Raw genomic sequence first — 17,021 nt, forward strand, 5'->3', positions numbered from 1 at the left:
CACTCAGTCTGCATTCGCTCAAATAGTTGTAAAACGCGGGCTATAGCGGTTGCTACGCTCTTGATTATAGATAAAATAAGCTCTCTTTATACACGTTGTGTTGAATGTAACTGCACCCTTACGCAGCAGTGATAGCTACTGGAGATTAATTTTACTGACTTGACGACTTTGAATTCCATTCAGTCATTTCGTTCATTTACTGGTAGTTAAAATATATTTTTTCAATGGCTAATTTCTCCGAACACGTCCACATATGTAATCTTTGATCATATTCCGAATTAGGAAGATGCAGCCAAAGATAAATTATGACCAACGCAATGAAAGAACCGTTCATGTGCGAATATGACAGAGATAGGCATACCCGAGAAAAGATACAGAATAATGTAATTTCAGTCTTGTTCACATATAGCGAGAAATAATATTATTTTATCCAATTGTCCAGTGTTGCTTATAGAGTATTAGATGTTTGTTTTGATGTCTATGCTAACTTTGCGAAGAGTCTGCTAACAGAGAGCAGGTAGGCTACAAAACATGTAAAATAAATGGTTTAGTTTTACTTTTATAAATTGAGCATGCATGATCATATTACAGATACATTACTTTTCAAATAAATAAATGAACTTGAAATGATTTTACTTCACGTGTAGAGACTGCAGATCGAGTGATACAGTACATGGCCAAATAAAAGACTTTCAATAATCTGGGAATAAAATAAAGGGTTAGTTCCCCCTAAAAGAAAATAAAAACACCTAATGTAACTCACCCTCGTGTTGTTCCAAAACCTGTATTGTTAGAATGTCGTTAACCAAACCATTTCAGTGCCAGAATGTCCATAAAATTCAAGATATGCGGCAGAAATGCCCCTGTTTGAGTTTTAGACTCAGAGCGTTTTTACACTGGGCACGTTTGTTGTGGTCCGCGTCAGAGCGCATTCTACACCGCGAATACACCGCAGGCTCCCTCTCGCTCGTATCCAAGGTAAATCATCAACACTATCATCCCTTACACATGTGTTGTATTGAACTAAATACACCGTCATCTGATAAAATGCATGCGCAGGTTACTTTTCTTGCGCACCCGAGTCTTAATCTTATAATATATAATACAGTCTTATGTATCCTGTTTATATATATATATATATATATTAGTGCTGTCAGTTAAACGCGTTATTAACGACGTTAACGCAAACCTATTTTAACGGCGTCAATTTTTTTATCGCGAGATTAACGTTCTTTTTGGTCTAACAAACTTTGTAGTTTTTTCACATGCTGTTGCAACAACTAGTAACGTTAGAAAAACTACAACACCACTCCGGATGTAGCTAGACCGGAAACAAAACATCAGGCACGCTGCGGCTGCCCGCACTCGTTTGGGCCATTAAAAGAGTAGACGTGGATGGCAAGCGTGAGACGCCGAAATGAGAAACGTATTATGCCATGGTTTAACTCAGGGGTCTTCAACTAAAAGTGCTTGTCTTGAGCGCTGCTTTCTGCTCTGATGGTGCTTTCACACCAGACGCGAATGAAGCGTTTTGCGCGAGTGATTTAAGTCAATGCAAAGACGCAAATAGACATTCTGCGGCGCGGATTAAGCGGCGTGCATGTCGCGTCATTCGCGTCCGGTGTGAACGCACCATCAGTCTCTTCTTCACTGCATGCTTGACCGCGCGTCTGGGTCTGAACGTAGTAACTGAGCATTGCAACGTTAACTGTTTCATTACGTCAAAAGGCTTCGCGGTCCGGATTCGGACCGGAGTCCACTAGTTGGCGACCCCTGGTTTAACTGCACTATAGGCGGAGTCCTAGTTTACCTTGCATGTGCACTTTGTAATTTTATTTTGTATCACCCTGTTTTGATCCCTTAGAAAGGGCTGTTGAAGGGGCTGTTTGTGCAACAAAGTATTTGTTTCACCCTTTTATTGATGGGCAGTGTTACATTGTGTGAGATTATTTGCTCCAAGTGAGAATGTTGGTGTGAAATCGAACACTAAAGTATGCCAATGTTGTTTTCAATAAAACAAACATTTGAACAAAGCAAGCCGATCCACTTTTCTATGTTGATAAGAGCATTAAAATAAGAAAAAATAATGGGACAAAAAGAAATCAAGGGACATTTAGAATAAATAAAAATGTGCGATTAATTGTGAGTTAACTATGACATTAATGCGATTAATCGCGATTAAATATTTTAATCGTTTGACAGCACTAATATATATATATATTAACAAAAGTACATATTTTGAATAGGCTATCATAATGTTTATAGTTATTTTATGTTTATTTCCATTTGTTTAGCTACGCATTTGTGTTGCCTCTATCCAAAAAAATACATATACAATGGTTATTAGCAGTTGTGTACTTTGTTTTTGATTCATTATTGCATTAAATATTATTATATTGGATCTAACTATAATTACCCAGTTGTGAATCATATGACCAGTGGATCGTCCGTGGGTGGCCAGAAAACATTTATTATAAACCAGCGGCTCGGTAGCGGACCACTGTCGGAAAAGTGGTGGCTGCCGCCGGTGGTCCGCTAGGAAAACGATGAGCAAAATGCCAGCGGGCCGCCGGTGGGCCGCCAACTTTGCCTCCAGTGGTCCGCCACAGGCCCGCTAGTCGTATTAGCTTGTTGCTTTCAAATTCCCATGAATCGCAGCACAGCTCGAGCGCAATTTGCGCAACCGAGCTCAGACTACCTCCTTCAGGCAGTCTCGAATTCAGTTCCCCTGAGCTCAGCTCACCCGGGTCCGCATGACAACTTTCACATTACCAATTATTCAAACTAAACTGCCAGTGTGAAAACGCCCTCACATTTACATCATGATATAGACTAAGCATTAACATGAGTAACGAGTGCAATATCACACAAGTTCTGTTTTTCTACCCAGAATAGCATGAGTGCAAATGCGATAGGCCTACTGATCTTATACAACAGTTTAATAAAATAAATAAGTTAATATTGTGTTCAACATAAGAAAGTCCTATTTGGAACGACATGGGGGTGAGTAAATGGTGATAGAATTTTCAGGTGAACTACCTAATTATCTACTGGTTAAGATAAATGTTAACGTGTGCCCCCTAAAAGCACAAGTGGCCCCTGCCTGGCCCCCATAGTTACCGTGGTCTAGAACCGCCACTGCTTGTGGACATACACCCAGGCATCATAAGGCTTCGCTTTAATCCCTTGCCTTTGACTAGGGAGCACACCTGACCTCAACACGCAAAAATCCGGTGCAGCATCAAAGTATTTAACAAGCTGCACATGACCGCACGTAGTTGCCTATGCATCGAGGGATTTGTACGCTCTAATACTTTCTCTAGTATACACACTTGGTGTCTGAATTAGATAATTGTATATATCAGGCGATTCAATTGCTGGCCATTTTTTGTCATCCACAATCCACAGATCGTCATGTATAGCGTAAGGATCTGGCAAGATCTCACCATTGCTGAGAGTAAGTTTTTTTTATATATAGCTATAATCGGCACGGTCGGAGGTAAAGGCTTCCCACGTAATCCATTGTCAAATATTTTATTTACAGTTTAGTATTTTGTGTATATATGTGCAGTCATGAAACGTGGCACGTAAATAAAAAAATCGCGCTGTCCAGTAGATGCGGCTAGTACATTACTAGCCTAACATGATCATTCATACATGTATCACAGCAACACTGCAAAATTAAAGACAGACAAACAGATCCAACTAAAACCACGTTTTATTGAGTCAGCAGTTATATACAAACAATAAGGAAAGCTTCAATACTTTAGGTTGTTGCAGTAGCGGACCAGCTCAGCGATCTGTCTTTCTGCCTCCAGGATGCGCACGCACCCTGTAATGTTTGTAAACAGGAAACCCATGTATATGAAAGCACAACAGCGCGTGCTGCTCCTGCACCGCATACGCACCGCAACACGCACCGCATACGCACTGCAGACGGAGTATGTGTGAAACGGGCGTTACACTTGTTGAAAGGCGATTTACACCTTTACAAAGAATACGCTTTAAGAATTTGCGGCCCCTTTAAAGAAACATGACACCGCGCGCCCTGAGCATGCGCAGAAGAGAGAAGCGCGAGACGAGAGCAGACTCTCCAGATGAAGCTGAAACTTAAAAGCGACGCTGTTAACGATCGTGAATGAAGGACAAAAGTTGAATATTTTCTCCGGATGCCTCATATTTCCAGTCTGCAGGTGAGAGATGTTTCTCAGATTACAGAGTTTAACATTAATCAGCTCCAGAGTTTACATGTTTAAGGAACAATGTAATGAAATGCGTTGTGTGTCCTGGTTTATTATTAGAGTGTAATAATATGTTGGCAGAGAGTTTTTCACAGACTCTTGACTCTATTACACCAATAAAATGTGCTTAATGTGCCACTTTACAGAAGATCTCAGACATCAGCATAATGAATGAGGTGAAAACAGGGAACTTTTGGAGACAAAGAGGCTTTTCAGCAGCTCAGTTAAACATGATGGTCCTGTTGTTTCTCTCAGACTTTGGACAGGAGTTGAACAAACCTTGTTTTGAAAGCAATTAATATCTAACTTGTACCAAACTACTCCATATTTCTGACAGAAATAATATGTAATTAAAGTAATCCAGTGTAAATTCAGTAACTTCTCTTTGATTTTTCCAGGTCTGGTCCTGTGGGCGTCAGTATCTCACAGTGATCACAGTTCACACCTGCAGTGAAGCCCCTCCCACAACAATTCACCAATAAATACTGGGAATATTCACATCATCCTACAAGAGAAGGACAAACTCCAGGTGTAGCTGCTGAAATCTGTGTGACTGTTAAAGATGGAGTTTATTAAAGAGGAGATTGAAGACATGAGTTATCCAGATCCATCCAGAATAAAACATGAAGATACAGAGGAACAAATAGGTTGGTGTCCATTCTTGATTCTTCATTATTGACTGCTTTAGTAGCTGTGAAATAATAAGCAGCAAAAGTGCATATTTTTATAGTTTGGGCTTTCGTGTTTCAAGTCAAGTAACGATAAGTGTTTGTATGAAAAATACCAATATTTTAAATTGTAGACTATCGTCTCTGACCCACAGTCACCAGCACGAGCATGAGAGGGTTGAGTTCATGCTTGACGTAACTTGAAGTGTGACTTCAGCGCGCTGAGAAACTCTGGTCATGCGTATGTCGGAGGCTGTCAGTTTTCTCGTCAAGAAAACGTCAAGAAAGCTTGAAGCTTCATGTTATTCTTTACTCACACAAACATCACTTTAATTTACAGCCCGCAGATGTCACACTTAAGGCCTGTTCACACCGGGATGATTTTCGCTTGTGTTTAACGCCTCGTGACTAAACAAAGTGCGCCAATGTGAAGGGCGCAAAACGGCAGGCGTAAAAGCGTCATTAAAAAAAAAACGCATTGGTTTCGTGTTAACTACCAATGAGATTGGGGCTTTTGTTCATGTGCCTGGAGCTGCTGAAGTTACAGTAAAACACGACTTGCTGCAAATGCTGTTTGCCAGTTAGCAAAAGTGTGAATGGTTTTTGGAAACACAAAAATACTGCCTGAATCCGAAATCGCCCCCTATACAACATGACATCATGACTTTGCGTAAACATTAGGGCTGCAACTAACGATTATTTTAATAATCGATTAATTTGTTGATTATTTCCTCGATAAATCGATGAATCAGATTTATAAAAATTTTTTAATTTCCAATCCTTTATTCAAGAAAAGAACTGACAGTGCAAAAAATCTTCAGAAAGTGCACATGTTGCTACAATAAATGTATACATCTTTTTTCTTTTTTTTATAAAGAAAAATACTAATCAGAAAACTTAACAGGATGTTAGAACTTGTTCTCTACACTACACTCAGACGCACACACTCACAAACAAAACTAATGGGTTTAGTTAAATTGTAATGCATTAAGAATTTCTCTAAAATGTCCAAACCCATTATATACTCCTGGAGAATACATCTACTGTATTAACCTATTAATATGAATGATATTAAATCCAGACACAGATTTAACTGCTGTGACATATTAAAAAAATATTATGTAACAATTAAATAAAACTACTCCTCCTTATTTTGTCTTATTGTCTTATTTTCAATGAATGATATGCATTCTTTATAACAACTTGCATACAACATTCCTCATAGATTAAAATGGATTAAATAATTAATGTATAATAAATATAATGAATCCTTATTAAAACTAAAGAGGTGATTTTCTCTGTCTTTTGTTGTTTGATTAATATTATGAGCACAAATGGAAGCAGGTTAATGGACTGCTGTCACTTTAAGACCGAAAATGACAATAGATGTTAGGCCCTGTCCACACGAACACGGGTATTTTCAAAACCGCAGCTTTTTCTATACGGTTTGGCTGTTCGTCCACACGCAAACGCAGTATCCGGTTACTGAAACCAGACTTTTTTGAAAACTCCGGCCAGGGTGAAGTTTTTTAGAAACTCCAGTTACTGTGTTGTCGTGAAACCGGAGATTTCGGCTTGTTAAGTCGAAATGTGCGCTAGGGCTGTGCAATTAATCGAATTTCGATTTCGATTTCGATTTTGCCTCCCAACGATCACCAAAATAGTATAATCGAGAAAAAACGATTATTTTGCCATGTTCAGTTTTGCAAGAACACTCTTATTTTGTCTTGCGTTCTGAATGAAACGCGCACGCGCTCATCCGCCCCTCCCGAACCCACAAATCTTTCTCAGTTCGTGAGTCTCGTGTGCATATCATCCGCTGGAATTTAAAAACTCGGCGCGAGTAAAGATGGCAGAAGGAGGGCAGTTACAGCAGCGTTTGGTGAGCAAAAAAGGCAAAAACCAACTCCGTTGTCTGGGAACAGTTTGGCTTCGAGGAATCAGACGACGAGCAGAAACATGCTACGTGCAAGATTTGCTACATGGTAGTGGCTGCAACGCAAGGGAGCAGCACGAATTTGTTTAACCACTTGAAAATTAAACAGAGTGACCTATGACAATCTAATAAAGAAAAAAAAACTGACGAGAGCAGGGGTGCCGTGTAAACGTCCTTTTTTCCCCTCATATTTTTCAAATAATTCTCTCTTTGTAAACTTTGTTCAATGCATGCGAGTGCTGCCGTATGTTCGAATATGTCCAGTCATTTTCACCGTCTTCACCCGGGTGTAGAGCCAGAAGACGCGAATGAGAAGCCGCGCGCGCTGTGAGGAAATGTATCTCTGTGCTCTCATCCGAGAGCGCGCACACGTCTCACAGCGCGCAAATATTGAGTTCTCTTTCAAGTCTTGCTCTTGAACGGACAAACTCACACAAAACGTATGTCAACATGTCCATCTTGATGAGTATCTTAGCAGACATAGTCTGTATATGCCTTAAGTGAACTTTATACAGTCGATAAAAACGACGCATCTCCGATCCGGATTGAATAGCTTTTGTAAGTTTAATAGGATTCATCTTTAATTTATGCACTCAAATATGCAATGTTATTTTACATTTGATACATTTCTGTACCTGAAAACTAATGTTAGACGTACCTGAAAAGCATATCTAGCCGAACCATATTGTTGATCTTATTTATTTGTGGTTATCATTTTTACGTGAATACTTTTATACTTTGATTTGAATATGTCAAAAAGTACAACAAATGTTACATTTTCAATTGAATTGTTGAAAGGTGTATTTTTAATAAATACAACACATTCCCAAAGTCATGTGAAATAATCGTGTTACATAATCGTGATTTCAATATTGACCAAAATAATCGTGATTATGATTTTTTCCATAATCGAGCAGCCCTAATGTGCGCCGTTATCGCTTTTGTGAAAATACATCTGTATGTACAGGTTCAGATTGCCCTCAGGTATCCCCTCGTTTAGCTATGAACTCTTCCGCAGCTTCTAGTTGTTTTCGGTCTGCACGTGAGATGCGGATTCAGTGCCGCCGCTCCCATTGCGCGGCGCTTAGGGCACCGAGTGCTGCGGGGGCACCACAAGAAAATTCTCTCTCCAACCCCCGTTCAGCTATACAAAGTGACGAACGCAGCCACCGCGGCCATCATAAAGTAATAACGCTTTAAGCATCAACACGGCCAGCGGTGGCACGGTGCGGATGGGTCGTGCCATCAACTAGGCTTTATCGTTATTATCGCGGGAAGACAAATTCTTATCGTGGGGAGAATTTTTACCGGTATATCACAAACGATAAGATATCGCCCATCCCTAATAAAAACGTGTCTTTAGTCTTTGCAAGCTATACCACCGCTGCTTTACTACTGTTATTAACAAGCTAACGCTAACTTGTCATGCTTGTCAAGCTGGATAACGAGTAAACAAGCACCAGAAGAGCTACTGGAGGGTCGGCACGCTCCTCACTTCCAAACGGAACAAAAGTGGGATTTTGTAGTAATTGCTGCCTTCACGTGCTATCGGAAATTTGATGATTCCGACTTCTGAAGTCGTGATTACGAGCGCATTGCATTCAAGTTTCAAAATGTGAGGCCGTTCATGTGCAATGTTTACCTAGGAAACTCGTATTTACGATAATTCCGAGACCACGTGAAGGCAGCATTAACGTTACCCTGCTGTTGAACTCCCTTCCTCCTCATCAAGGACTCCAAGATGTTTTGGTTTTAGGTGCTGAATCACCACCGTGGTGCTCCCGTGCCATGTCACGTCGCTTTCGCTGCAATTAACACACTTTTTCGATTTATTAATGGCGCTTTTCGACTGGTACGCTCGGCTCGGTTTGCTTTTCCGCTGCGTGGTACGACGGGTACAGCACAGCTCGTCCGCTTCCACTCTGCTTTGCGCTCAACCGTGCTTTCTTTATACTCAAACATCTCCGCATCTTATTGACGGGCATAATAGTTGCGCGACACAACGAATCGATAATGAAATTTGTTGCCAACTCTTTTAATAATCGATTTTATCGATTCGTAGTTGCAGCCCTAGTAAACATACACAGCACTTTCTAAAGCTAAATGGCGTGTTATCTGTACGCATTTTGATCTATCCGCGTGTATGTGTACACCGTGTGATTCCGCGTGAATGTAAATGGATTTATAAACATACTGAATGATGTTTTTTTTTTTATGTAAAAATGCAGAATGTTTCTTGTGATGGGTAGGTTTAGGGGCAGGGGCAGTGTGTGTGTGTGTGTGATGGGTAGTTTTAGGGGTAGGAGCAGTGTAGAGGGATAGAATGAAAAGGCGTTGATAAATTAGGCGAAGGGAAATTATATGAATATGAAAATAAAAAAAATCAATCAAATGATTCCACTGCATCAATACTAATTTGTGATAAATTTAAATATTAAAGTTTCAATCTTAAATAAATTATTTTACTATAATTGCATTAAACGATTGGTGTCCTGCTGCTGTGACTTCACCGTTGCAGGCTCACTATTGGCTGATTCAGTGGTTAAGGGCGGCCATTTTGTGTCGACATCATTGTAGTCCTGAGTTTGTAACACTTGCCACTCTTGGTCTTCATTTTTCACTACTGGTCCTGGATCCTAAACTGTTACCCCAACAAAGATAAAAGCAAGTCTAAGACTGATTCTTAAATGCTGACTAAAGTGGCACTTAAGGCCAATTTATACTTCTGCGTCGGACCTACGCCGTACCCTGACGCGCACCTCTCCAAAAATGTAACAACGCGTCAATTCTACGCGGACCGCAAGCGGACCGCAAGTATAGTTTATTTTATTTTCTCATTAAAACCAAAGATGTTAATCAGTAATTGTATATCAAGAACAGGGACACATTAGGGTACATTTCGTGAATGAAGTCTCCACAACAGCAATCGATTGCTCGAGCCACCGCTAGTGAAGACAGCGACCACGAGCTCTGCATGATTTCACAAACGCATTCCAGCGCCAGATCACCTTATTTAACTTTACTAATCAACTAGAGATGCTTCATTTGTATTAGATACAACAACTCAAGCTGCAAGAAAAGCTGCTCTCTCACGGCTGCTGATATTCCAACATGAATGTACACATTCTACACAACAAGCTGCTTCTTCTGCGGCGTACACTCGATGCAGAAGTATAAATTGGCCTTAAGTGCCACTTTAGTCAGCATTTAAGAATCAGTCTTAGACTTGCTTTTAGCTTTGTTGGGGTAACAGCTTAGGACCCAGGACCAGTAGTGAAAAATGAAGACCAAGAGTCAGGAGTTAGATTAATTAAAGAGAAATTTACTGAAGAATAGTTTGCAGTTTCATCAGCAGAAGCCAGCTTCAAGTCTCACAAGGAGTTCGTAGGCCACGCTTCCTCTAACAGTCTCCCCGCCCTACACCTATCGTACATACAATTTCTGAACATTTATACTGTTTTCAAGGTCTAATCACGTCATTACTGTCATGTGGAATGATTCTGATTGACTCAGAGAAAATGGACTTGGTAAATTTCCACACATTGTCAGTTAATCAGATTCACATGTACAGATATCACTTGTTGACACGTTCACCCCAGAATTAGGCATGTAATGACCTTCCGGATTCTGGAGCAGGCGCCAGCTTGTCCAGAACAACAAGCCCCTCATCTTTTAGGATGCCCGCAATCCACCTCCGATACTGATCTGTAACACCAAATACTGCGCACATACACAGATACACAGTCTTTCCAAGGTTGGAGTTGGTGAGATCTGGTCCCAACCAGAGAAAGTTTTCCAAAACATATTGATAACATGTGCTTTTCTCTCAGTGAGAGATACAGACAATAGTACAGACCATATTCATCTTGATTCTTTAGGGTTTCAGTAAAAGAAAATATTAAAGGAAATAAAATAAAGAAATAACTTGAAAGACAAATCCATATTTCATCTCTGGAAGCCGGGCTAAATGAGCAATCTCTGTTACTGCATTCCTGTCGAGTGTGAGGTGTGTGATGCCTCTAAAATCCAAACACACGACAACATGTTGAAATCAAGTGTTTTTGCGAAACATCACACACCACAAGGACAGACCCTCAATCACCACTCAGAGACCAAATACAAACTTTAGAAATTATAAAGGAAGAAACAATCATGGGTCCTATTGATATAAGCAAACTCATAACTGGAAAGAATCATTAAAATCATAATTATATAGGAGGATGAATATTGATTGAGGCTTTGATTATAAATTTAATTAGGATATATACAATTCTATTGAAGCGGTAGTGGATTTCAGAATCCACCTTTCAGCTTCTTTATAAAAGTCTCTTAGTTCTATAAAAGTTCACACTTGTAGTTCGGTTTGTTTGGTCCGGACCAAAAAACAAGAACAAAACATATAGTCCTGGTCCGCTTAGCGTTCACACTGGCATTTTTAACAGCAAACCTAAAGTTACCGAACCAAAGGCATAGGTATACTGTCACAACCTGATTGGTCGGCTTTTATGACGTATATTTCGTGACGGAGCTTGCTTACCGAACATTCAAAACAATGCTGTGTGCTGGATTAAACGCCATCATTTTATGCGTGTACATATGGTTTTATTTTTACCAGCTGAGAATTCACGAAGAGCTCATAAAATGTTCAAAACATTCAAAACAGCACCAGGATTTGCTCTGTTGTATGCAGAATTGAAGATCTGCATATATCGATGAGGCACTTTACCTCCTCCTTGCTCCACGTTTGCCCTCTACTCATTTTGGATACACCGATCTTTTCGTGTCGTCAAATCAGCTGACTTGTAGCGTCGCATCTTGTGACATTACGTCCTGTTTTTGGTTCGTTTACATGTCTTTGGTCCGTTTTGCATTCATATATCAATCGAACCGCACCAGAGTTCGTTTGGAAGCGGACTGAGACCCATCTTTTTAGCGTTCTCGGTCCGCTTGTTTGGTGCTCACCAGGGTTCGGATGGCAGCGTTCACATATGTTCAAATGGACCGCACTAACCGAGCAATCGCACCAGGGTCTGTTTTAATCGAACCAAACATGACAAGTGTGAACACACCCTTAGACAACTTTTACTGAGAATCTTTTGACACTTAAGTTAAAGCTTAAGACTATTCTTAAGAGCATTTCTTAAAGGTTTTATAAATACAGGCCCAGATTTCTTGTTTTCTGCTGAGTGTTTTTAATTTTTTAACCTCATTGAACTGATTCTGACTACTTTATATGTTTATTTTAGACCAGATGGAAGTGACAGAGCAACAACACAAACTAAATGACGTAAAGAAACTCTGTGACTTCAAAACTCAAGAAACAGAAGCCAAAAAGCTGCACACCTGCTCTCAGTGTGGAAAGAGTTTCACACAAAAACAAAACCTTAACACACACATGAGAATTCACACTGGAGAGAAACCGTATATATGCACTCAGTGTGGAAAGAGTTTTACTCAATTATCAGCTCTCAGTAAACATCTGCTCCGTCACTCTGGAGAAAAACCATTCAAGTGTGATCAGTGTGGGAAAGATTTTATTTCATCCTCAAATCTTAAAAAACACCTGATGGTTCATTCAGATGAGAAGCCTCATGTGTGTTCTCTCTGTGGAAAGAGTTTTTCACGACTTGACTGTTTTAAACTGCATCAGAAAACACACACAGGAGTGAGAGATCATGTGTGTTGTGACTGTGGGAAGAGCTTTACTACATCTAGTTATCTGAAAGAGCACCAACGAATTCACACTGGAGAAAAACCTCACAAGTGCTCATACTGTGACAAGAGTTTCTATCGGTCTGGACACCTGAAATCACACGAGCGAGTTCACACTGGAGAGATGTACTACTGTACTCAGTGTGAGAAGAGTTTCAGAGATGCATCAACTCTCAGTATTCATCTGCGCATTCACTCTGGAGAAAAGCCGTTTAACTGTGATCAGTGTGGGAAAGATTTTATTTCATCATCAAATCTAAAAGAACACCTGATAGTTCATTCAGATGAGAAGCCTCATGTTTGTTCACTCTGTGGAAAGAGTTTTTCATGGCTAAAGAGTTTTAAACAGCACCAGAAAACACACACAGGTGTGAGAGATCATGTGTGTTGTGACTGTGGGAAGAGCTTTACTACATCTAGTCATCTGAAAGAGCACCAAATAATTCACACTGGAGAAAAACCTCACAAGTGCTCATATTGTGACAAGAGTTTCACTAAGTCTGGAAACCTGAAATCCCATGAGCGAGTTCATACTGGAGAGAAGCCGTACCACTGCACTCAGTGTGAGAAGAGTTTCAAAGATGCAGCAGGTTTAAAAAATCATCTGTTTATTCACTCTGAAGAAATAATCCTTCAAATTCATAATGAAATGCACCAATCAGGCATAACATTATGAATATTGTGTTGGCCCCCCTTTTGCAGCCCTGACCCGTAGAGGCATGGACTCCACTAGACCCCTGAAGGTGTGCTGTGGTATCTGGCACCAAGATGTTAGCAGCAGATCAAGTCCTGTTAATTGTGAGGTGGGGCTTCCATGGATCAGACTTGTTTGCCACCACAGAATACCATTTCCATGAAAGGGTGTACATGGTCTGCAACAATGCTTAGGAAGGTGGTACGTGTCAAAGTGACCCAAGGTTTCCCAGCAGAACATTGCCCAAAGCATCACACTGCCTCCACCAGAAAAAAAAAGAAAACGTGATTCATCAGACCAGGCCACCTTCTTCCATTGCTCTGTGGTCCAGTTCTGATGTTCCAGTGCTACTGTTGGCACTTTCGGCGGTGGACAGGGGTCAGCAAGGGCACCCTGAGTGGTCTGTGGTTATGCAGCCCCATACGCAACAAACTGAGATGCACTGTGTATTCTGACACCTTTCTATCAGAACCAGCATTAACTTCTTGAGCAATTTGAGCTACAGTAGCTCGTCTGTTTGATTGGACCACACGGTCAAACGCGCTCAAATCCTTACGCTTGCCCATTTTTCCTGCTTCTAGCACATCAACTTTGAGGACAAAATGTTCACTTGCTGCCTAATATATCCCACCCACTAACAGGTTCCGTGATGAAGATTATCAGTGTTATTCACTTTACCTCTCAGTGGTCATAATATTATGCCTGATCTGTGTATGTAGCTAGTGTGAATAACAAAATGCTTTCTCTGTGTCCAGATTTGACTGTAATGCAAAATTGATGCTTCAAATCAAAATAAAAACTCAACTTTGACTAAAAGTATTCTTTAATATTGTGTAAATATATATACATATTCAAATCAAATGCAAAGTTACTAATTATGTCCGAATCAAAACACCATGTTATTTTATATATATACACATATATACAGCCATCTAGAGGTTACACAATGGCATTATATTTGACAAATGGTGCATAATTTAGAGATGCCTTTAAAATACATGTTAAAGGGGGGGAAACCATTATTATAACTAATTTTAGTAAAATAATAAATCTAATAATTCAGGAATCACGCCTGATCAGGTGAAATTAGGCATGCATAGTGCACATACAAGGCCTACTCTCAGCAGAATCAAGATTACAAACTAATATAATGGCCTGCTGAGGAGGATAATGTTGAGCAGGATACATGCACTGAATACACAGACATTTTCTTTCTTAACACACCAGCTTGAAATTCAGTATGAACACATATAGTCAGACTAATAGTGCACAGCGTATTAAGCAGCCATGCTTTATTTATTTATTAACATGTATGTGTGCATCAAAAACGAGAACGATGCTGAGCCAAATTAAGATAAAGATGTTAGTGATGTTAACAGTAGCCGTGTTTCCATAACCCTTCAAATTGCGAATTGAAAATACGCCCAATGGAAACGCGTCAATTTCGCAAAAACTCCCACATATCGCAAAAAAGTTTTTACGCTCGCTTGAGGTGGTTTTTCAGGCAATTCGAAAAAGACAATTTTCCGCAAAACTGCAATGGAAACAGTTTTTTCGCATTTACAGGTCATCTGGTACGGTCACGCATTGCTCTCACATAGGGCCTACATATAATTTTTTTCCACTCAAGTATGTCTAATAACGATATCTTATGTCGTTAAAATGACAAAATGACAAGGAAAGTGGCGTAACTTTATAATGACGGACTCCGTTGCAACCACAAATATCATAACTATCTATAGGCCTACTGTAATTAAGACATATATTCAAGAAATGTATTAAAACAGAAATACGCTATAGTTTCAGCCTTGCTCAAAGACTGAGGAAACAGGCCATTTACAAACGTCAATCATTCCCGACGATCTTGGTTTGCTTCTTATTTATTAAATATAGGCTACAGCCAAATAGTTGATTAAACATTGATCAAAATTAAAAAACAATTTATACAAAACGAAATTGATTTTAAAGAAAGAACTTTCTAGAAAACACAATTCACAAAATGTCTCCAGACATATGCGCATCTGATTATGTGCCTTACTCATGCTGCTCACTTTTCATAATCAACATATGAAATTAAAAGATTATAATATTTAGACATAGCCTAACTATATGAAACTAAATAGGCTACGTTTTCTTTAAAACACTCTGTCCAACAAAGTCGTCGGCGCCTTTTGATGGATTTTTTCCTTATTCCATTTCCAGCTGAAACTCACAATACTCCGTCATTTTTAGCCATACAGATGTGCAAGACATAATTATAAACAGTAAACTTTCTACTTTTATTTGTGTACACTCAATAACAGCAAAGGCCGTGGACTCAGGGAACAGATTATTTTGCACTCCACTCCAAACGCTGTCTTCATTTCAAAAATATATTTTGTTTATTAAACACAGTTTTTCATTTCAAAAGCATTTCTAAATTCAGTTTATATTTCCAACAAACGAAATTCCAAGCCAAAATAACAAAGTGGTAAAAAAAACCTTTGAGTTATCACCATGAAGATTCAAACTTTTCGCTCGTCTCTGTATGTGGCAATGAGTCACAATAACCTGGCGTATGTAAAAGTCGATCATTCTTTACAGATTATGGTATGTTTGGACAGAAGACGAGTTCTTTATTAAACTCATAAAAAAAAAAAGAATATAAAATGCCACAATTTATCATAACACCTGCCGCTCAAGTATAAGGTGCTTTCCTTGCGATTAAAAATAATGGCGCGCGGTGGCTGGGATATACATAAACCTAACAACATCCGTAGCATAATTTTTGGAATGATTTATCATGAGAGGAAAAAAAATTGTTTTAGTCGCACAACATCAGTTAATGGAAACGCTGTCATTTCGCAAGATTTTTTTATCGACTTTTAGAAAATATCGCAAAAGTTTTGCACAAATCTCTAATGGAAACGCGGCTAGTGACACCAAAGCACCGAAGCGTGTGTCAAAAAAAAGGAAACGATTTTCAGTGAAGCTTTGTATCGATGCTTGATTCGTTCTTATCAAAATCACGTGACCAATGACGTCCGAAGCTTTGTTTTACACACACCCGTGACTGCTTCGTACTCCGATTCAAAAAGCGCACCACGGGTTGTTAGAACTGTTGTATTGCGCTAGTTTATTGTTGTGACACTTTGTCATGGTTCTGAAATGTGGGGACACTTTCATTTGAGTTCGCCCAATAAGGTTGATAATATATTTGGCTTTTGTTCTGCAGCCTTATATATATATATATATATATATATGTATGTGTGTGTGTGTGTGTGTGTGTGTGTGTGTGTACATATGTGTGTATGTATGTATGTGTGTGTGTTTCTTTGTGTGCATGCCCCTGCATTTATTTAGTCTACTTCCTTTATTCATGAGTTTTATTTGTTTACAAACAGGAAAAATGTCCACATTTACAATACAAAATGTTATCTTTATTGGTTTGAGTTACTAAGAGTGCAATGCAACAGATTGTTGACATGTATATTGATTCATTCATTCATTCATCTATCCATTAATTAATTTTTTCCTCTAAGCATTTTTGCTTGCTACGCGTTCACACCAAACGTGAATAGAGCGTCAAATTCGCGTCTATCACTTCTAGTTGGACGCTTTTGAATCCACTCACGTGTCCACAGCGAATCGGACGCACATATCAATCGGGCATTTTAAGTGAAATAGACGCGTGTTCAAGATGCTCCAGGAGAAATATGTCATAACACCACTCTGCCTTTTTTCATTTTCATTAAAAAATATTAACCATTTATAGCCACACAAATGTGGTT

General features: G+C 39.4%; 1 protein-coding gene across 1 annotated transcript; it reads left to right on the forward strand.

Moving 5' to 3' along the window:
* Positions 1–4,058: 4,058 nt before the first annotated feature.
* LOC307129939 (uncharacterized protein) lies at positions 4,059–14,056 on the forward strand. The gene is made up of 3 exons (XM_079822744.1): positions 4,059–4,193; positions 4,640–4,888; positions 12,092–14,056. Exons 2-3 carry the CDS (start codon positions 4,804–4,806, stop codon positions 13,231–13,233), a joined length of 1,227 nt encoding a protein of 408 aa, XP_079678870.1. The 5' UTR covers positions 4,059–4,193; positions 4,640–4,803; the 3' UTR covers positions 13,234–14,056.
* Positions 14,057–17,021: the final 2,965 nt, after the last annotated feature.

The sequence above is a fragment of the Gobio gobio genome, assembly GCF_949357685.1.
Source record: "Gobio gobio genome assembly, chromosome: 8".
Lineage (NCBI taxonomy): Eukaryota > Metazoa > Chordata > Actinopteri > Cypriniformes > Gobionidae > Gobio > Gobio gobio.